The following is a 22,948-nucleotide window of genomic DNA, read 5'->3' on the forward strand; positions in this document are numbered from 1 at the left end:
GTACAAAGTATAAAGTCACTGTAATAAAGTCACGCTTGCCTTTAAAAATAAGTCTGGGAAACTGCATTTTTGGATTCCTCAGTGCAAGGCATTTCCCCAATATTTTCATCTTTTTGCAGCTTTTGTCTTACAGCTCCATTTAATAATTTTTGTTATTTTTCAATTAGAAGCGCATTCAGATTATCTCCAATAGTAAATAACTTTACATTTTATTTCTCAGTTGTGATTTCTTACTGCTTCCTTCGTATTTTCTTCAGGATACTGCTTTAAATTTCTAAAACTCATAAAACTCAATTTTAGCATTACCTAAATCAACAGAACTTAAATTCCTATTTCAAATATTTTGTGTTTTCAAGTTCATATACACGCTCACTTCTACATATGTATGTATGCATACACAATTTACCAATTTATTAGCTGTAAATAGATGTTCTGTTGAAGGAAAGAGTTCCTCTAACATGAGCATTTTAAAAGGGGAACTTTGGATTCAGAGCGAGTGGAATGAGAGGAACAAGGAGATGCCTGAAAGGGGAGAAGACTAGGACAGGAGGGAAAAAAGAGCAAGGAAGAAACAGGATAGACAAAGAAGAGCTAATGGCTCATGGCAAAAGACACAATTTTGAAACGAAGGAGAGTTTGGGCTCACTACAGCGTTTCTTCCTCCAAGGGCTAGAAAGAAACACCAAATCCCAAACCACACCATTCCATTGCTGTCCCAAACAATGCTGCCATAGTTCTTTGAGGTCTGTTCCAAAGAAAAAGGATTTCCTTACTACTCTAATGACCTTGTCCTAACGGTTACATGGAAAGAATCTGTGTCTTGAACCTAAAGAGTGCAAATCCTGCCAATGCTACAAGCAAACACTTGCATAATGCAACTTAATTTTTGCTTTCAGAGAAATACAAGGATTACATTCAAAATATCCTTATTTAAGAAGGAAAACTGTTAGATTGCCAAATTAAGCTCTCAAAAGTAAGGAAGCAGCAGAATAATTAAATTTGCGTTTAATCCACTTAATGCCCTTAAGCATAACTTTAATCTACTTTCCTTATGCATATGCATTAAAATAGTTTATGTTCATGTATTTGAAAGGACAGTTTTGTGTGTGAGTTGCTCAGGTATGTAGGCATGTTGCTCAAGTATGTCTTCAAACAAGACCTCTCTCTAATCTGTCTCCTTTACAAATTTTAAATGGAAATACGAGCATCCCTCTCCTTACAGGAGGAAGGGTCTCCACCAAAAGTAAATTTCATTTAAATGAAGTTTGACTGTATAGTAGTAATGACTGTGAAAAGCAACAGGGGAAATTATATCATCTTTCATTTTGTGCATTCCTTGCCATAGGTGCTCATGTAAAATGAGCAAAAACACCAGCCCACAATCCAAAAAACCAAATAACAAAATCCATAAAAAGTTGTTATGCTGTAATTGCTATTACAATATGCAGATTGCGACTGAATCAAGGTCACTCAGGCAAGCTTAACTTTGACATCTACTAACCACAAAGTCCTTAATGCTATGGCCTTTAAACTAATAGGGATTTTTTGAATAATTAATTTTTGAAATACAATACACAAACCTTGTCATTAATAACATTTCATTCAAGGCATCATTGCTCATGTAGACTGAAATACACATTTACTGAAACATATTCCCCAGTGCAATCAAAGCCATTCACAGAAACTCTAGAAAGTACTTTTGGAGGTAGAGAGACTACGCCTCAAATTATCTGCAAAATAATATGCCTGCTACTTCTGCAAAATACTACCTAGTACTCAGAACTTCATATCTTCAAAATACTATAAAGAAATAGAGGAAAAAAAAGAGAGAAAAAGAAACGGAACTCAAAGAATTTCTCTTTGTAAAGGTGGTGCATGAAACACAGTGACAACAATTTTCTTAAAATCTAGTATACTGTATGGAAAAGGCAGTGAGTATCTCACAGTTCGACTACAAATTAATAACTAGCACCATTTCTTTTTTCTAATTCAGAGATGTCAAAGCTCTTCAAAATTATTATTTAATCCTCACTTTCCCTTCACAGCTCTTCAAAACTCTTATTTAATCTTTGCTTTCCCTTTTAAGAGCTTTGAAGGAAAAGCGAGGATTAAATAACAATTTTGAAGGTAGGCACATTTTATACCACTTAAGCTGACAGAAAAGACGGAAAGGAGGTTAAGAGAAATACTCAAGATCTCAAAGGAGGTTAGGGGGAGGCTTAAACTCTAGAAAACCTGAATATCTAAATAGAGTGACACACAAGTCATACTCATTTTAATTTTCAATTAGAGCCAATTATGTCTCCCAACTTCCAAAATGCAAATAAAAGTTCTTATAATATATTACGATTGCTGTTTCGGCAAGCATATCAATGTAGCAACCATACTACAGCCCATAAAACAAACTCTATGGTTCCAAAAACTGACAAAGATTTTGTACCATTGTCCGGGAATTCCGATGACCTTTATAAACCATCTTTATTAAAGGACGTCTAATATTCAGAGTTTCCAGTTCTTCCATTTCTTTTCTTTCTTTCCTCCTTCTGAAGAGTTCTTGAATGCGGGCAACAGCAGATCGCCTATGAATTGCACACAAAGAAAACACTACTGAAAGACCATCTCTAAATACTGCAATGGGCTACCAAAAAAAACTACAAAATAGTAATTGGGCACTCAAACATACTCCCCCCTATGTTTGGAACAGACATCAACATTATCTCAAGTGTAAAAGTACAAACTTAAATTTTTCCATTCTGACTTAGAACAAGACCAGCATGCAAGACAGTGGAATGTCAAGTGATGCGAAATTTTACTCTCTCTCTAGAGAGAGAACACAAGCTTCGGATGCTGGCAAAATTCACGTGCTGTATTATTCTTAAGTGCTGGAGAACTCCTCAAACTGTCCCGAGGGTAGTAAGTTCTGAGGTAGAAAACTGTGCCGAAATAGCAGCTTTTTAAATTAAAAAAAAGTTATTAAAGATCTAGGGTGTCTTACAGTATTTTCTTTTTAAAGTTTCATTAAATCCACTTCTTTTCACTACTTCTATACGACAAGACTCAAAATTAAGACAGCTTTAAAAAGGTTCTTAACGGGGCAAGAAATGATTTCAGATCAATTATAGTAGAAACTACCCGCTATGTTTGCGGTGCACCTACTGCAGCAGACTTCCTAGAGTAACAGAGAAAACAAATTAGCTAAAAGATATATTCTGTTTTGTCGCTGTTCAGTTCCAGGAAGCTACTTTTTGATCTGTGAAAAGTCCCAGGTGCCAAGTTTTTCCTGTTAAAACTTAAGCCTTCAGTTTGCAGATTCCCATAATTGCAGTTATAACCAAACGGTTGCGCCCCAGCACCTGCACCTAATTCCTCCTCCTCTTTTGTTCCATTATCAGGGTTGTTATTAGCCTTGAAGTCCTGAACGAAGCCAGAGTACTACGTCAGAGAGAGCAGGTACACGTTTTAGCACAGTGCAAGGAATCAAACTAGCGGTAACAGGGATTTAAGGAACCCTGGAAAGTGAACTGAGCCAGAAGTGAATAGAGTTGCAACCTCACTGCACTGCTACCAGAAGGCTAGTAACCTCAAGCAGGCCAGAAATGATGCTGTAGGACATTGTAGCCACTGTCTCCAATTCTTCCTGCCCTCTTTCCCAGGAAAAAAAAAAACCACCACCAGATCTGTCACATAGCTAATTCTCTCTGCCAGCAGTCTGCGTAGATTTTATTTTCTGTTTTGTCACAGGATAAAGTTGGACACAAAACTTAAGATGGAAGCAAGGGTTATCCTACAGCTAGACAAGGACAGAAAATGAATGCAAGTAATGAGTCATTAGTACAGAAAACACTTTGTGAAACAAACTATCACACTAAGACACATCATCTAATAGAGCTAAGCTTTTTAAAAGATATTTTGATACCCATTTTTTATAGAAACAAGGAGAGACTTGCAAGCACTAGCCAATAGATCAATTTAACAGTAGGCTATTTATTAGAATACATTTCCTGGAAATTTGTCTAGCATATAGTCCCAGAAGAAATAGACTTCATCCACTTTCTTCCAGAGAGCTTTCTATACCCCAAAAATCTCATTTTGGGGCAATCTTCTCATTTCTTCTCCTTATACTACACTAAATAAATCTCCATTTTTAGTATAAGGACTAAATAACAAAGTGTATTTAACTCTCAGCTTTCACATTCAGCAGATTTAACAACAGAGCTCTTCAAAAGAGCTTTATAAAATGGAGAAGAAAAAGCCCTTTTTCTTTATCTACTAAGCTTTACAGATCACAAAATTATTTTCCTCACATGTTTACTTCTATATAAAGGAAAAAATAGGGTGGCATAAAATGCTTAGGGAGAGAGTTCACAAATACAACTGCTGGTACACGTTTGTATTTGCAGTTGTTTTAAAAAGAGATGTTGTTTCTGTGGGAAAGTAAAAGAAAGAATCATGTAATAATAGTTAGCCATTCTCCTATCAACAGCAGCAAGGATTACGCAGCACACACAGCTACTCAACACAGTAAGACCTTTTTTGTTTCAAGAGCATACCTGCTAGCGTTACAGCTATCCCTTGCTATAATCCCTTTGCAAAAGGGCTTATTTATCCAAATTAATTATCTATCAAAAAAGCTTGCAGTGGAAAAAGTAAAAAGCTAAACTTCACTTAGAAGTAGAGTTGTCTAGCTCTTCCAGAAGAGTTACTTGCTAGAAAATAGCTAATAAAAGTCTTGGGGCTCAAAGATGGTATTAAAGTAACTAAGTGGTATCCCAAGGCAGTTTCTTGCATAATTTTTCATGTTAGCATCCCTATGAAGTTTAATCTACTCCTCCAAATTCCCCCAAGGTTGAACACAAACATGACAAAGAGTCAAGACTATTCAGCATTCAGGATTTTTTTTTTTTTTTAAATAAAAGCAGAAAAGACAACCAATTTTTTGGTAGCAACTTCACTGTCTTTCAACTAGACTGACCTCTGAATTTAAAATTCTAATTTTGGGTCTTATTTTAAAAGGCATGAACGGGCTGTTATTTAGTTTAATGAGTACCTTCAATAGGGAGAACGCAGCCAAGCACGTAGGGCGGTAACTGTGATATTGCTATCAGGCATTCTAGCAAGATACTGCTGAGAACAGGAACCTGGCAGAGGCAAGTCTCTGCCAGAAAAGATAAATATGAGCCCAGTGTAATGATATTTCAGAATAAAAAACAGAACGTATATGGGAAAAGATCTTTCAGAGAAGTTTTACTTCTCCCTAAGGATAGATTTTATATTCATTTATAAGTGGCACAGAAAAAAAACACAAAAACTTTTTTTGCGTGACTTATTTTCACTTGTGATAAGATTTGCGATAAACAATTCCTGTCGGTGCCAACATAAACAAACTTAGATTGTAGGCTAATCAGTTGGTGCATCAGCAAATACAGTAATGGGCTGCGTAATTCTCACTGTTTCAAAGTTTGGCCTAAGCAAAGCTGGAATGGGTGCTGCTACCCCAAACCGCATCGCCTGCCAAATGCACAGTGCCAGATAATACAAGGTATGCACATTGCACCAGCATTCCTCAGGCAAACTACATCAACTGATACAATTGTGATTTATTCAAATTCAGGTAGCAAGTAATAGAAATGCTTCAGAAATGCTGGATACAGATTAATGTTAGTAATATTTTTGAAGGAGTTTATGTTGCAAAAAGAAAAAAATGTTATGTTGGAAATAATTATAGAATGATGCTAGTGAAACTGAACTGTATTTCAGTTATAACTTCATACTGTAGGTAGTGCTCTGACTTCAGAATAACTCAGTTCTACTGTCTTCTCCTAAGGTATACAGCTAAAGCACATTTTGTCTAATTCTGTGGTACTTTTGCACAGTATATTACAATAATGTTGGTGCATGCAGTCTTGATGAGATTAAGCCCAAGACGATGAACAGTACTTTCATCATCTCAATAGTGTGCACCTTGCGGAAAAATCATAAAAATTTTAAAATATTATTTCAAAAAGTAGGCGTATAGACCTGGACCAGAATACAGTTTTCTCCCTTAGAATCAGCTAAATAAAGTCTTCAAAGTCAATTAAACATTAGTGATTGAAAGTCAATTTAAATTAGACCCTAGATGACTGGTACAGGCATTTATCCGTGGAGACATTATATTCTTTCAGTTAAACACAGGTCCAAAAGGAAAAAAAAAAAAAAAATCCTAGTGACGCAGGCTGATCCATAGCTATGTATTACAAATAGCCAAAACAAATGGAAAATACACGATACTGCAAGGTAAGGCTGCTAAAAGAGACACAAATGAAAAACGTTTTTGTCACATAAGACATTTTCATAAGTTCAGAAGTTCTGAAGTCTCCTAAGGAAGGTTTTTTTAAAAGAAAAAAACAATTTGCATCACTACATAACCAGTGTGTTTAATAAAGAACCATATTTCACATATTGCTCTTAAAAATTTTTTTTGGGTTGGAGACTTCTGTTCAATCATCACTCCCAATCGATGTTACTCAACAATTGTTGGCTTGCCAGCCTCGTATATATTAAAAAAAAAAAAAAAAAAAAAGGCTCATCTATTAGTTAAAAGAGATGCAGTCAAAATTAACAGGCGTGTTTCAAAAGAGGAAAAAAAAAAACAAACAAACATCACAACTATGCATCAACTGAGTATGTAAATAATACACAGGCACTCTGCTACTGTGCACAACAAACTTTGTTCCACTAGTGGTTGTAATAAAATTATCTGGGTACCCTGGATAAGCCTGCTTCTTCTGAACATCATTAGCACAGACTGATCATCTCCTGAGCCAGGCTGCAGCAGCTAGCTTTAGAGCTTGTGTACTTGCTTCCATTTCGTATCGTTCTTACCTCAGCTCTGATTACTTGACTAAAAAGAGTATTCCTCCAATATGGAGGATTTTTCCCACTTCTTAACTTTCCAAATTTACTTATGCACACATAGCCAAGCATTGTCTCTTTTTACTCAGAACTAGAAACTGTGCTTCCTTCTTTTCTGCTCTTTCAGACTAAAACTCTTTCCTTGCAGCCATCTCATTTTAACTATCCACTACCTCTATAACTATTTCAACTATTTTTTCCTCTATCCACAACAGCTGCAAGGAACTTAAGGCTTACTGCCATTAACTTAGGAACTGTATCTCCAATGCCTTGCATTTATTTCTTCATTGACCTTAGTCTTGATAACAAGGGTGAAATAGAATAAGCGAAATACAACATCGCTGCTAGAGGAATCCACCTGCCAGCTCCCACATTTCTGACCATGAATTCCAACCACGTGTCTTAGCAGCCAGGCTAGCATCACCAATATCAAATCCAGTGCAGGAAGGTGACCGATTACCCGTATTAAAATAGATCAATTTCCTAAATATCAACATTTGATTATATTTCTGATTTTAATTACCAAATATCCATCTTCCTTTAGAAGCCTCTACAGCCATGAAAGAGGCTTTCTATTGCTGGCAAATTTAACGTATTAAGATAGTTCAAAAGCAAGGACAAAACCATCATGTTACTAACATATTGACCTGACCCTAAAGACAAAGTTAACATTTTTTTAATCAAGCGATTTCACTGCTGATCATATCAAAAGAAATGTTTATCGTAATGCACTGCCTGAACAATCCTAAGTCATTTCCCTGGCCTTTCAACAAAAACAATCTTCAAAGTATTCTCAGTTGCAGAGAGTGTTTTTTTTAAAGTTTTCACTCGATATGCTGCAGAAGAATGACAGTCAAAATCACAGAAAAATATAGTGATTAAAAAAATTCTATGATGAATGCATCATTCATTTTTGTATTACATTTATAGCAATATGAAGCAAATTTTCCCATGGGCCACACTGATGAACTACAGAACTCCATGCTAAGCATGTTTAACATGGGAAAAATGCTTGTCGTGAAATTTAGATCCAGTACGGCGAGTACACAGATTCCTGAAACTTTAAGAAAAACAGCTGAGTCAAAATCATATATTCCTATTCCAGCTAAGACTGGAATACAAGACAAAGAAATACGTGTCTGTGCTATTTTCCTGCAGGCATTGAAAATAGAAGACTTAGATATTTTCTGCGCAACTACTTCCTGAGACTTTTCCTTTCTAGCCACACAAAGTCACGATGTTAATTTTCATCACTGTGATTGTTTTTCCCCCATTTGTTTTCTCCATTTCCCCTATATAAAGGCCTTTGGCATTAAATGACAGCAGACAGCAAAATACCATAAGTTGGGGAAACTAACCACAGGTGTCCTTAATAGTTTTATACATTCTCACTACTAATTCACTGTAGTATTTCAATGGGAGATCAAGTGACTTTTTCGTTTCACTTCATTAAAGGATATATTACGTAAGATTTAGCACTTCTCTTGCTAAATATATATTGTCAAATATGGCTTTAATAATTGCACTCAGTTCCACAACCTTGTTCAGCCAAAAAAAATGTGTGGCCTTTAAATACATTTCTTCTTACATTTTTATATATTTGTCCAGATCTGGGTGTTGTCTACTACCAGACAAAGCAAATCAGTGGTGGCACATGCAAATATAACATGTTCTTCAGCAACTGAATAAAAAAGTATTTGCTTTTCACAAACTACACACTCTTCAAATTACGTTTATTTTATGACACACAAAAGAAAGGTTAATAGGTTGTTAAATGTATACACTGCAATTTCTTTTCAATTCCCATGCAATACATGCAACTAAATATACCTCAAGCAATACGCTCTATAATTCATAGCATTTGAAGTTTAGCAATTTTTAAAATGCTGGTTAGATACAAAAACCAAAGAACCTGATAAATCCATTATACGGAAATGAAAAGGAAGAGGGGAGGAAGAAGATAATGAATTACCTCATTATTCTATCACCTATCGCTGTTCCTCTGATATTATATCTAGTAAAGGGAACAACAACTGAAGTCATTCAAAAATTCTGGGTATCATGTTTTTTTTAAGAGGTTAGCATCTATTATAATATGTGCTCTACTTATCCCAACTGAGAAGATTCCATCTCCTCAATATGTTAGTATATGAGAATATTTTGATTTCAACATGAATAATATTCAGATTACAGATTAGTACACAAAGTTGGTTTTCTAAAATGCAATAATTCTTCATAATATCATAGCAGAAATGGGAACAGCTGCACAATCACTTTCTTTTTACATATGTATGTGTTTTTAACCTAGTAATTTAATATTTTCTAGGCTTAGTCTTTGCTCATAGATCAGCTTGTATCAAAGACCAAGTACAAAAACAGCCCTCAAAGAGCCGTTTTGACTGCTTCTGTGAAAATTAAGTTGAATCAGTTAAAAATTGCACTTGCTGTGCAAGAAATACATTCTGCATCTAATTTTTCCCATAGGTTACAAAGTATAGTGCTAAGGCAAGCCATATTATCTACCTCTGTTCCAAATAAATTTGCTGGCCTTTGTAAGTTTTAAAGGAAATATGCTATGAACACACCTCAAATCTAAAAACCTGTGTAGCTCCTCACCTTTCAAAGAGAGAGCATTTTTTCCCATGGATTCCCTAAGATGTCCAGAGGGTTACTTTCTCTGTCGAGTATCGAGCTATACTGCTGTGCTGTATGAAACAGGTTTCATTTTTTAAATTTAAAAATATTCTAGGTCGTTCCTTACACAGTTATGTCGAAAATAGCGTGTACTGACTAGCCCAATGATAGTAAGGCTAAAATAACTATTTAGCTTCTATTTGTCATTAGTGTTCACCGTTCCTATGGTAATACTTAGTGAATGCAGAAATGCTACAGGGAAGAGAGATATCACGTTCTCAGTCATTCCTTTGAAGGACACGCCTTTCTATGTCAAAACTATTCCAAGCTGACGCTGGCTCCAAAAGATGACGGACTAAATGCTTTTTCCATTCTCAAAAATACTTAAAATTCAATTAACTTAACCAATTTATCAACCTACAAAGAACCATGGTATTTCTATATATTTGGTAGGCAATTTCCTTGCTGCTACTGTTGGGGGTGGGGACAGACAAGAGAGAAAGACTCAGTCCTCACTTTGAAAACATTAGGAGTTGGATTTATATCTAAACCTCATTCAAAAAAACGGAAGCTTTCTAAACATTTCCGAGTGAAATCTGTAAAGCTCATGAGGCAAGAAGTTCTCCTTTTATTTAACTGTTAAGTACTGCCAAAAGAGATTTCAAAGGGGTATTTCTGCCACTGCTTTGCCTTGAGAAGTTTCAGATCATGATTTCAGAGTACAGATTCAGAAGCCTACCCTTCCAATGCCCTCTCAGTGGAGAAAGTTGTACTTTATAGCAGAAAGCTGACTCCTAAGACCAAGTTGCCTTTATCTTCGCTTTCCCCAACTGCAGTGTTTCTCCTCTATATAATATAAACAATAACCAGTTATTCTCTGCAGTTAAAAAGCATGTAATGTTATATACTGGAAAAGGCTTATCAGTCAAACAGCTTTTAGCATTCTATTTCAGAAAGTTAAAGCCTTTTTTTGTCAAAAATAAAAATTAAAAGCAAATATTTTCTTGCTACTGCATGAAGTAGGTTTACAAGAGGTAAATTATTACAGCCTAAGCCTTTCAACCTTTTCTGGAAAGAAAGAAACCAAATAACTCCTCCTAGATATTCCAGAGAGGCAACATCTACTGTATTACTTCTATATTAATGTCATTAATTATCTCTTAGGATGACCAATGAAAAGCTAAATTATTAGGTAAACTGGAGAAGATGAGGTTTAGTAAAGGAATTGTTAGATAACACGGTTTACCAAGTGAGAAAAGTGTAAACATAAGCCTACAGAAAGCATACTGGTGGAGTTCCTTAAGCGCTAGTGTTGCAGGCTCTTTTGTTTAATATTTCGCTAATAATCTTTGAGCAAAAAGTATGAATGCACTCATGCAGTGTGTTGAGGACATGAGATTGGCTGATATTGGGAATATAGAGCAGACAGGAGGACCCGGAGAAAAAAAGCGGAAAGAAATTCAGTAGTATAAAATTGACAGTTGTATACTTCTGAACCTCCTTCTGGTACAAGATGGGAACACATCAGTGGGAAATGACAAACCAAGAAAAAGATTTCCGCATACTAATTGATCCTATGTCTATCATAAGCCACTAGTATGAGACAGCCAGAGGTGAGAGAGGGGAAGGACAGTAAGTGCAGCTCTCTGGGGCCTTAGAGAATCTCTTCTGGACCAAGAGTAATATTCATAACGTTATTTCTAGAAAAATCAAAATAGCACAGTGTACAGAACTCTCGTCTCCCAGGTTCAAGAAAGAAGTGGAATTAGAAAGAGTACAGAGAGTATGATGACAGGGAGAACACTGAAAGTTTTATTGAGAAGAGTGCAAAAAAGCTTGGCATGCTTAGTATGGTGAGACAAGAGCTGACAATGGACAGGATGAACATCCTTTGAATGAAAAACTCTAGGAATGGAAAAACTATTTAAACTAATATACTATGTTAGCAAGAACAAATTGATTAATTATAGTCAACTTTAACTGATCACAGAAGTGATGTTTTGAAGTAGCTTCCCACGAAGTGAGGGGCCGGGTGGATTTCATGTAAATTTAGTCAGTTTATGAAAGGGATTATATGGTACAACATTTGTAGTAATAGTAGTAGTACAGAGGACTTTGGGGTCCTTTCATTCTTTCTCATATGACAAATAAATACTAAGAGGGCTTATACAGTTAGCCTTTCAGACTACCAGTGCCTGCTTTCTCTCTAGAAATCCAAATCTCTTTGAACACACAAAGCTTGCTTCACTTCAGTAGCTTGGAGGGCATTTAGAAACTCCTGAAGCCAGAAAATTAGGAGGGAATTGCATCTAAACATATACCTGGATCACGAGAAGTTCAACTAGAAAACTTTGCTGCTTGCACTTATACAGAAGCAGAACAAACTAAAGTGTTCAGGCTTTAAACCTAATTAATTGAAAGCCTGGAGGCAATCCTAAATGAGTATGGACTACATACTGACTTTTGTTAGATTTTTTAGGGGAGAAGAATTAGGGTGCAAGAGGCTGCATAAAGTGCTTTAACTGAATGCTCTTTCCTACATGATAAATTTAAACTACTACAGGAAGAAATCTGGCTGCACACAAAAAAGGAGAAAAATCACGCAAGATCAAGCATAACTTCATTTGAGATATACGCACTAGTGGGAAACTAACATCTGTATGATACCTGGAAGTTTCAATCTTATCTCTATTATGTAATAGTTTTTGTAATAATGTAATAAAGCGCAGGAAGAGAGCTTAAGAGTCTTGCTCAAAAACAGAAATGTGATTTGAATTGTGGAGTTTTTCACAGATTGCTCTTCGAATTACCAGCTCATACAGAACATTGCCTTTGCAGCTGAAAATATTTCTGCTGCCAGATCTTTATCTGCAATTAAAGTTTATTTAGTATTGCACAGGAAGTTAATGTATTATGACAGAATCTTTATAGGATGACTTTTTCATTAAAAATCTGTCATTTAGCAGGGAGAATCACTAGTGCTACGTAATAAGCAACCACTGTCTCTTCTTTTTGTCACTACTGACAATGCGGTGACTTATGACTTTTTTTTTTTTTAAACTGCAAATTATTCAAAACTTTTCCTGTACACAACTATTAAATTCCTTCTGATTTCTTAGTGAATACATATTGAATGTTTCCTGTGAAGAATTGGCATTTCTAGGGTAAGGAATTAATAGCAATATAGCACTGCCTTTGTACAGGACAGGTGTAAAGCTATCTAAAGCATGTGACACATTAGATTACAGGACAACTAAAAAAGAAAAGAAAAGAAAAAAGATATTTTCTTAAACCCAACAGTAGAGATGTTACTTAAATAATTATGACAGCATTTAAAATGCCCGAGATTTTAAGTTAATGAGCAAAGGTATTTTAATATAGCAATACTGGATTGGAGGCTATGCTTACTGAATGATTAAACAAGTGTGTATACCTGTTTGCATTTTACAAGACAATATACAAAACTTACCATTAAATACATCTTCTCATAAAGACAACCTTTAGGAATCTGCCTAACTTCTGTGACTTCTATACATGCATATTGATACTCAATAACCCAAACAAGGAAAAGTTTAAGTAAAATAAGGGCAAAAGAGAAAATGTAGGTTCCTGTATCTTAAATGCAAATTTATGAACGTTACATACTTATGATTCCTGTGAGAATACTGAAAAAAAGATCAATCCAAGTATTTAGCACTGGCATATACAGCAGGCAAGATAAAAGAACAAGCAAGTATTAGATCTGTGGGAGCTTTCCCCCTGGGAGGGCAAGTGTACTTATGTGTATCTTACATACAGGCAAATTAGACTCAGCCATTCAACTCTCTGCTAGTGGTCAAAGAACTCAGATTTTATTTAAGGATATAAGGCATCAATTTCTAGATCTCTCCTTCAAAAAAGACATTTTGCCAAGTAATTGGAAAGATAAATATTCCCCTAACCTGTGTCCTGGTCCTCCTCGATACCTTGCTCCAGGGATCAGAACAGGGTCATCATCACTGTCATCAGTTTCTTGGAGAGCAGAGGTCCTGGCAGAGGTCTCTTCTTGAGTTGCAAGCCCTGAGGATTCTGGATGTGGCTGAGGTTCATTGTTTGCAGCATGTGAGTTGGCAGTAGATTCAGTACTTGGCTGACTTGATGTTTCTTGATTTGCACCTTTTTCACACGAGGATCCTTCTTCTACATTTCTGGAGACACTATCAACACTGGGGCCATTTTCTTCTTCTGCTTGGATTCCAGGATGCTCAGAAACAGGTGCATCTGACACTGGTAACAGAAAATATTGGTGCAAGTAGGTCACATCGTTGATGATTATAACCTATTTTAGATAACGCTATAAATGGTTACAGAAATCACACATACTGAGTTTGTATTGGAAATTTTTTTTTTTTTGGCTCTCTACCTCTTCTTGTAATTGTATTTAAAAGATGACAGGCACACACCTGCTTCTGTTGTCCCTGCAGTTTCATCTGCACTTTTCAGTCCTTCAGCACTTGAGTCTTCCTTGTCAGATTCATCAGGAACTCCTTAAACAAACAACTTAACGGTAAATCACATGATTTCAGCTACATGAATATCTATAATATAAGCAAATCTATGTAATTCTAGCAGTCCTAGATCAAACCAATCAAACCTCCAAATTCTACATGTCATATTATGTGATCAGCATCCAAGACTTCTACTGAAGTAGAAAAATATAAAAATATATAAATCCATCCAGTTGCTCAAGTGAATACAATGAAAAAAGTATTTATTTCTTGTTCCTTAAAATATTTCAATATTCTATGATATGAGAATTTTAGTTGCAAGAACAGCATTACAACTCTTGAAATAGAAGGTCACTGACTGAAAATTGATGGTTCTCAACACAGAAATTAAGTTACCTCTCTATTAAAAGGTGTAGCTTTTTTTTTTTTTTTTTTTTTTTTTTTTTAAGAATTTCCAGGCATTTCTATGGAACCAACCAGTCATTTGACTTGACTGCCCTTTTGGCAATGAATCCAGCAAGACGATTACACATAAACACAGTGGAAACTTGAAAGAAATGTAATAAGGTACCTAACACTCATGACTGCAAATTTTGGTTGTATTATTTTTCCAATATCAATGAAGGACAAAAATATGTCCTTACAATAGAAGGATAAGGGTTTTTAGAACCAACACCAGGAAAAGCTAATTTTCTTTATACTTATTTGGAACTATCTCAAGTGGGTATATCTTTCTCTTTCCTAAAAAAAATCATGTTTTATTATAGTTATATTCTGCCCTCATATGAACGTCTATGAGACTGCCACCGTGTTCAATGCTAGTCATGAACATATGAGAGTAGAATGTTGATCTGACCATTACAGAAACAATGTTTTATCTTACTTGTTTTTTCATCTTCAGGTGCTGACTCTCCTGATGCTTTTGTTTTTACAGATTCTTCTTGGCCTTCAGATTTGCAATGACTTCCACTCCCTCTGGAGCTTGAATTTGTGCTGCTCCTAGCAACGTAACATGTATAAAATAATTGAGAAATAACGTAAACAGATGAGAAGATATTTGTGATAGCACAGCTTGACCATCATCATCTTTCTAACTGCAATCTCGCAGTTCAATTGCTGGAGCTGAAACTAACAAACTTCACAGCAATTTCAAAATTCTCTTTTATTATGTCTGTCTAGCACTCATCCATGTTTCTCATCCCAAAAATATTCTGTTAAGACTCAGTAGGATTCTGCTCTCTTTTATTTCCAAATTTCAGAACGTATAAGTGAGAGAGAAGAGATTTCATTACGTGAATTACAAGTTGTTGAGCGAGCACTAATTACATATGTATTCATACCCTGACCAATTGAAAAATAGGTTTAGATAATGTTTTCCAGGTTCCCTACCTTTACTTATCATTTCTCTATCTCCTGCAACACGGCCTTCTGATTTTAGTTTTCAGGCCTCAATGTTTTGTTATTTATCAGGATTTGTACTTGAGATTTATTCCTCCTTCATGTTTAGATTAGATAATTATTTGGAACACCAATTTCCGTTTTACAATAAAGGAAATGATTTCTCAGGAAACATATAACATTGTTTTTCTGAATGTCATTAAAACTCATGCTTTTAGACTCTCTGAAAATGACCTCATCTTACAAAATGCAAAGCCTTGTTCTTAAGGTCACTTACTCTCGCCCTGCCCCTATCTTTGCGATGAGCTGTTAAATTCTAGGTGGTCTCCAGAGCACTATACAAAAGCTGAAACAAATATCAATTAAGAGAATTATAAGCACGATTCTCAAGAATCCAGTCTGTGTTATTACAATTTTCTTACATGTTTACGTTATCAGTAAATTAATTCATGTTATGTTGCGAAAAGCATCACAAATCATGCTTAGTCTAGATTCTTGAGAATCTAGTTTAGACTTCAGTATTTCTCTTTTTACATTGAATATAAGAGCTTTTACTCATCTCGATGAACAGTAATCGGTCTCAAAGTACTTACTGTGTTGGATATGGAGCATGTGCAAAAATTTTGCTAGCCCTTCCAACAGTTTTTCTAAATCAAAAACTAAATTTTCAGCATTGTTTCTGAACGGACATACAAGAAGGGACCTGCTAGGACAACACCAAGCTGATTTTTTTGCTATTTCATCCCTCATATCATGTAATCCCTTGTATGAATTAATCATGTTCCACCTTAAAAGCAGTAAGATTTTTTTGGACTCACTCTTAGGAATCTTCTAATTTCTAGCTCAATGCTCAAGGCTAGTTTACACCCATTCATTAATTTTTAGTTCAGTGTTGGTTTTCACTCCAGTAGTTCACTCCAGTACACGATGAGGACGTTTGCAGGACCAAAATAACACGCTGTGATTTCATTTGCTAGATTATATAAATTAAGCCCTACTATCTGCTTCCATAACAGGATTCCTGTTTCCTCAGTCCTCCTCATAACCCTTCTCTGAACCTCCTACCATTTGAGTGAGCTTTCTTGAATGCAAGGTTAGAAATGTAGACAGGATTTGAAGTCACAAGGCGAAGCACAGTTAAGCAGCAGCACCAGGAACTTTCTTCCTTGGCTGGAAGCCTCTCAACTGGTGAAACGTAAGATTGTGCTTGCCTAATAGCTGCATTATATTGAGAACGAAGTGACTGGTAGGCAAAAGTCTTTCTCTATTTTTTTTTTTTTTCCACAACAATCCAAATTTTTAGATGAGCTTTTTGTTACTGGTCCTCAACTGCATGCTCTTTTATTTTCTTGTACTGAATTTCATCCCACTTCAATTATTTCATGCTTCTGCACAACGCTTCAGTTAGCCCCCGAACTGACAACGCCTTGCAACTTTGTCCCACCAAGAAATACCTCTTCCTTTCAACAATATCCACTACAATGACCTCCACTAAGTTACCTTACCACCATGTTCAGTTTCTTTACTGATCTGTCTGTATAATCTTAAATAGAAATTCAGTGTGTGGCAAAATATCACATACCTTCTGGAAATCCAGACAGGTTCTCTCTACTACACCATGTGTGTTTCTGGAACTCATTATTCCATTGAATAAAACGTACAGAACCATGCACATTCTACTTTTCATAATATAAACTTTAACACACCTTTATTTCCCACATACTGCTTATTTTAATATCTTTCCTTCAGAACTGTCCTAAACCCTTGGACATAGCTACCGTGAGTCTTACAAGATGCATTTAGTCTTTCATTCTCCTTTGACATCATATTCAACGTTTTTTAAACAACATGGTGCTACACTTGGCCTAAGAGATTTGCTAAGATACTTGCTATTAGATAGAAATCTATATGCCAGTTGTATCAAAAAATCTGAGATGCAGATTATCCCTAATTCATTTTTACAAATTAACTTCCAAGTTTTGTTTTCATTGAGTTGCATTCAGTTCTTATGATCTTTTGATCAACATCCTCAACTTTACTGGAAACTAATGCAAAGTGTTTATTTAGTTTTCGGCTCTTCTCAGTGTTCCTTAACTGCTATTCCAACCTCACTGCAACATGATTAAGTCACTGAAGAAATTTCTTCCATTTGTTTACACGTCCTTTGAAAAGTCTAAGTGAGGTTAAGTTTTAATAGCTTTCACTTCCCTAATTACACATTTTACAATTAGGCTGTCCATTTCTCCTCTCCATTTCTTCTATACTCCTCTTATTCTTGATAATGTTTTTGAGGTAGTTATTCATTCCGAACTTCCATTTTCAGAATCATTTATATCAAAAACTGCATTTGAAGCCCAGAAGGTATTTTTAAAATTTTGTATTGAAAAATAAATTTATTAAAATGTGCTTTCTGTGACATATTCAGCTAATATTACTATGTTAAGAACATCGTCAAGAATAAATGGACATCTGCTAATGCTCTGTGCCTCTTGTGAAATTTACCTACCCTAAAACATTAAACAAAAACAATCACAAAAATAAATGCATAATTACTTAAAGCCTTACAGCAAAAGTAATTTCTTCAAAGCTTGCCAGATTTGGACTCTAAACAGAAATGCAGTCACGTAGATTGCTTTAACACAAATCCATATGGGCAAAGTCTTCATTCCGTGTAAACGTATAGATCACTGCTTAAAGTTCCCAAACTGTTATGGGTAAAATGTGCATTTTATCACCAAAACTGCAGCATTTAAGAGTAGCCAAACATACTGATCTTTTCATTTCAGTAACAAACGCCAGCAGCCATTATCATTTCCTCTCTTCTACAATAATTTTAAATAGATAAGCGAAGGAAACAGAGGAGGTAAAGTAAAGATTGTGGTTGTCTCAGGAGGGCCTGAGATGCTCTAGGGATAGGCATCCATATCAAACGAAGACGATCAGGCCAGTTAGATAGTATGTGTTTCTTTATTATCTGAAAAGGATGTCATCACGGTAATATCTAAGCACTCCACAAAAGTGGTATCTTAAACATATGCATTCATCAACACTCCTCAGACACAAAAATAGTCATTTCACTGTTTTAAAACTGAGAAACTGTGCCACAGAAAGACTAATTTGCTCAATACCATAAGGGAAGTCTGGTGGAGCAGAGGATTAAATCTTAAAACTCTAACCCCTGGACAAACTTCCATCCTTATAGTACCCTGCTTTAAAAAGGATAAGATTAGCGAATACTAGTATTTGTCAATGATACCAAGTTCCATAACGTTAGCATAAAAAGATTTAGGGTAACTACCACTAATACTCCTGCATAAATTTCATGTTAAAGCATGACTGCTCTGAATGCATTAAGGACCGTGGCCATTTCAAATTGTAAATATACCTAATAGTTTATTTTTCAAAATACTATATGTGCATTTTCTATCTGCATCTATGCTAAATCAGTGTTGGCACAATGTGCTTATCAATAACCAGTAAAAAACAAAGTAACTTCTTACCACTCATCAGTGAAGTCCAGTTTTATTGTGCTTGTAGTCGTTCCTTCTGTACTGTAGTGCAAACTTAAAACTGGTTCACCTGTTCCTGTTCGTGGCTTATCACCCTCTGCAAATATGAGGTTAATAAAGTTTGAAGGGGCATCAGCAATGCACATAAAACTGCTATGTATCTGAAAATACTTCTAATTATCCTAACAAAAACCAAGCATGGTAGTAACATCCACAACAATGCCTATGTAAGATCTTTCAGAGCCCAAGCAAAAAGTTAAGTTTCAGAGTAAACACACCAAATCCATACTTTGCAATGCTTTAGAACTGGCCTAAAATTTTTTGTGTTTACAACAGAAAAGAAGGAATATGCTGCCCTTTGACGTGCACATATATATAAAATTGCCAGATAAACATGTGTACCCACAATACTATCCTTTATGAGCAGATCTCTTTCATGGCAAGCATACTATTAATAAGAATAGAAGGTGTTTTGAGAAGTGATGTTCAGTCCTTTTTGCCCCAGTAAATACATGTGAAAAAGATGACAGGATCACAATCAGTGATCTAGAAAAATCATCATCCCCTTTACTTCTTTTTTCTACTTATAACCCACTCAACTACAAATATCCTTACACTTGAATTGTCAAGTAGGTGTTATAAAATCACTGTAAATTCATGTTCTGAGAGCTTCAGGGTTAAAAACCCTTCATTTCATAATCATCTTAGGTAGCAGGGGAGTACCTGCAAAATGAAATACCGTATAATAACTGAAACCAACAGAAGTGAAACAAACTGAAAACCACAAAAACTCTATCAAACTTCTGTTGAGTATATAGTTTAAAGGACTGTTCAGTGGGCTCTTTTAAAACATAACTGCTCGGTAACATCTATCCATCCACCCACAACACTTGAGGAAAATTCATGGTAACAGTCTACCTATCTGGCATGGCCAGAATCACCACTAATGCTGAAGTTGGCCATAGACGATACCTCATGAAAAGTACCATCATATTAAGCCTCACAACAGAGGTGCCATTGAGTGGGCACCACTCAAATGACCTGCATGACCATGTGTTGCTTTGCACAAACGCTGAGCTTTTCATTTCAGCATCTCAGATTCTCATCGGTTTATAGAGTTCAGACACTTGACCATAACTACAACAGTTATTACAATACTGCCTGCAGACTGACACTATTATGTAATAAAGTAAAAACTTCAGAACTTCTTTGCAGGAACACCAATTCAACTGCAACATTCAATTCAAGCAAACACGCACGCTCCCCCACATAAAAGCTTATGATTAAAACAATAATGGCTACAATATTCCCATAGGATTTAAAATAAAGCATTAAGTTGTGGGACCTCTGAATCAGCACAACAGAATTTAACCTAACCACGGATACCACATTTGTAAACTGCTGACAAACAATAACCCACTCACAGTAACGAGCAGTGATCAGCTGCTCAGAAGAACTTTTAAGTGTATACTTACACACATTCTGAAAAAAAAAATTAAAGAGTTGTAAGAAGAAAACAAACAAACAAACAAACACTTGTCTATGAAAGAGGATTACAGTCATCATCCTGATCATACACAAGGAAAGGGCCTCATTCTATGCAACGGGTATCCAAATAAAAGTTCACAGCTTCTCTAAAATAAAAGGTTATGGTTATGTCCCTCTTAAGAGTAGAGCAAACATACAACTGATCAAATGCAAAGCTTTCTGTTCCTGAATTTAACCGAATAAGAAAAGCAACAAACTTTAGAAAATATAATGGTGTGCTTAGGTATTTTGAACAAAAATGACAACTTCTTTCATAAGTAAACAGGTGCTTCCTGTCTTTTGTGGCAATTTGCCAGCAAGTCTCTCTTAGTATACAAATCTGTTCATAGTTTAAGCATCCCTTCCTAATCAAGTACAAATACTAAGCATATCCAAATACTGTTATAGGGAGTCAGTCACTGAGAGAAAAAGAATAAATAAAAAAAAAAAAAGACATAGTTGGAGAATTCTATAGCTTCCTTATAACAGAGGCAGATAAGATAAGAGTTACCTTTGCCTCAGGAGTCCTAGGAGGACCCCTGTTCACCTAGACTTCAGCAAGGCTTTTGACACTGTCTCCTGTAACACGCTCATAGATAAGCTCAGGAAGTAGGGGTCAGATGAGCGGACAGCGAGGTGGACTGAGAACTGGCCGAATGGCAGAGCTTAGAGGGTTGTGGTCAGTGGCACAAAATCTAGTTGTAGGCCTGTAGCTAGCGGTGTACACCCGGTGTACAACCTGGACGAAGGGATAGAGTGCACCCTCAGCAAGTTTGCTGATGATACAAAGCTGGGAAGAGTGACTGATACCCCAGAGGGCTGTGCTGCCATTCAGACAGAGCTCAGTAGGCTGGAGAGATGGGCAGAGAGGAACCTCACAGAGTTCAACAACGGGAAGTGCAAGGTCCTGCACCTAGGGAGGAATAACCCCAGGCACCAGGACAGGCTGGGGGTTGACCTTGCTGGAAAGTAGCTCTGCCAAGAAGGACCTGGGAGTCCTGGTGGACAGCAAGTTGGCCAAGAGGCAGCAATGTGCCCTTGTGGCCAAGAAGGCCAATAGTATCCTGGGCTGCATTAGGAAGAGTGTTGCCAGCAGGTCGAGGGAGATGATCCTTACCCTCTGCTCAGCCCTGGGGAGGCCATACCTGGAGTACTGTGTCCAGTTCTGGGCTCCTCAATGTAAGAGAGATATGGAGCTACTAGAGCAAGTCCAGCAAAGGGCCACTAAAATGATGAAGGGACTGGAGCATCTCTCCTGTGAGGAACAACTGAGAAAGCTGGGCCTGTTCAGCCTGGAGAAGGCTGGGGGGAGGGGAGGATCTTAATACCTGAAGGGAAGGTGTAGAGAGGATGGGGCCAGACTCTTATCAGTGGTGCCCAGCGACAGGACGAGAGGCAGCAGGCACAAACTGAAACACAGAAAGCTCCATCTGAACATGAGGAAAAGCTTTTTTCCTGAGCACTGGAACAGGTTGCCCAGAGAGGTTGTGGAGTCTCCTTCCTTGGAGATATTCAAAAGCCATCTGGACACAATCCTAGGTCATGCGCTCTGGCTGACTCTGCTTGAGCAGGGGTATTGGACTAGATGATCTTTAAAGGTTTCTTACAACCTCAACCATTCTGTGATTCTGTGAACACAGATGGGTGAAGAAAGATGACTTGTAGAGTCCAAGACAGCCACCCAGCAATAACAGTACCATAACCTGATACTGCTATGCAGTATTTGCTTCAGCATAAAACTAGTCAGCATTACTGACTAACCAAGGAACGTAACAAACCACTATATTGTAAAGAATCTAATTGCATGGCTTGTGGTATTAAAGCTCAGCTCATATCGTTGTAACAGTGCCTTCCTGTCTTAACATCTCAACATCACAAAAGTGAACAACGATGCTAAAAAGACTGTCCCCTGACTTCACTTGGTGTTGAAGCGATGCTTGTATTTATTCAGACTGACAAAGTTGAAAGTGCTTTAAGCATATCCCAAGAGGGCACTAACTGTAAGAAATGTTTTTTTTTTTTTTAATATAAATTTCTGGAGACAGACAGCTACTAAAACACGGTACATAACAACTTTCTCTTAAATCTACAATAACATGGACTACAGTTTGGATTGAGTCAGTTTCTTCTTTAATCTATCTTTAGGACATGAAATCGACACTAATAAGAACAGGAAATCATAAAAGGCAGATGAGACAAGAATCTGGTAACAAACTGCACAGAATTATTTGCATAGTTCATTAGTTTATATTAAACTTACACTGCTAATGAAAGCTAAACATATGCCTCTGAAAAGAGCTAGTAAGCCTTGCCTAGTACATAACAACACTATTTTAGAGAAACCACATGAAATGCAGTAATCATAAACTCTTTGTTTTCAGGAAGAACAGTTGATCGCCAAAGGCTGAATGGATCAAAGGAAAGAACTGGTCTCCTTCATTCCTAGGTTTGTCCCTCCAGATCTAATTCACATTGATAGAACACTGAAGAGAAGAAGAG

The 22,948-nt window shown here is 36.4% G+C and overlaps 1 protein-coding gene across 4 annotated transcripts in view; it reads right to left on the reverse strand.

Moving 5' to 3' along the window:
* DCAF6 (DDB1 and CUL4 associated factor 6) overlaps positions 1–22,948 on the reverse strand; it is a 97,420-nt gene that overhangs the window by 9,122 nt on the left and 65,350 nt on the right. For all 4 annotated transcript variants that reach the window (XM_068909417.1, XM_068909409.1, XM_068909434.1 and 1 more), the window contains 5 exons: positions 18,914–19,019; positions 14,899–15,014; positions 13,971–14,054; positions 13,470–13,794; positions 2,441–2,579 (listed from right to left, as the gene is read on the reverse strand). In XM_068909417.1, coding sequence (XP_068765518.1) covers positions 2,441–2,579; positions 13,470–13,794; positions 13,971–14,054; positions 14,899–15,014; positions 18,914–19,019 — 770 coding nt within the window. The remainder of the gene's footprint in view (positions 1–2,440; positions 2,580–13,469; positions 13,795–13,970; positions 14,055–14,898; positions 15,015–18,913; positions 19,020–22,948) is intronic.

Source organism: Struthio camelus, chromosome 1 (assembly GCF_040807025.1).
Source record: "Struthio camelus isolate bStrCam1 chromosome 1, bStrCam1.hap1, whole genome shotgun sequence".
NCBI classification, from domain to species: Eukaryota; Metazoa; Chordata; class Aves; order Struthioniformes; family Struthionidae; genus Struthio; species Struthio camelus.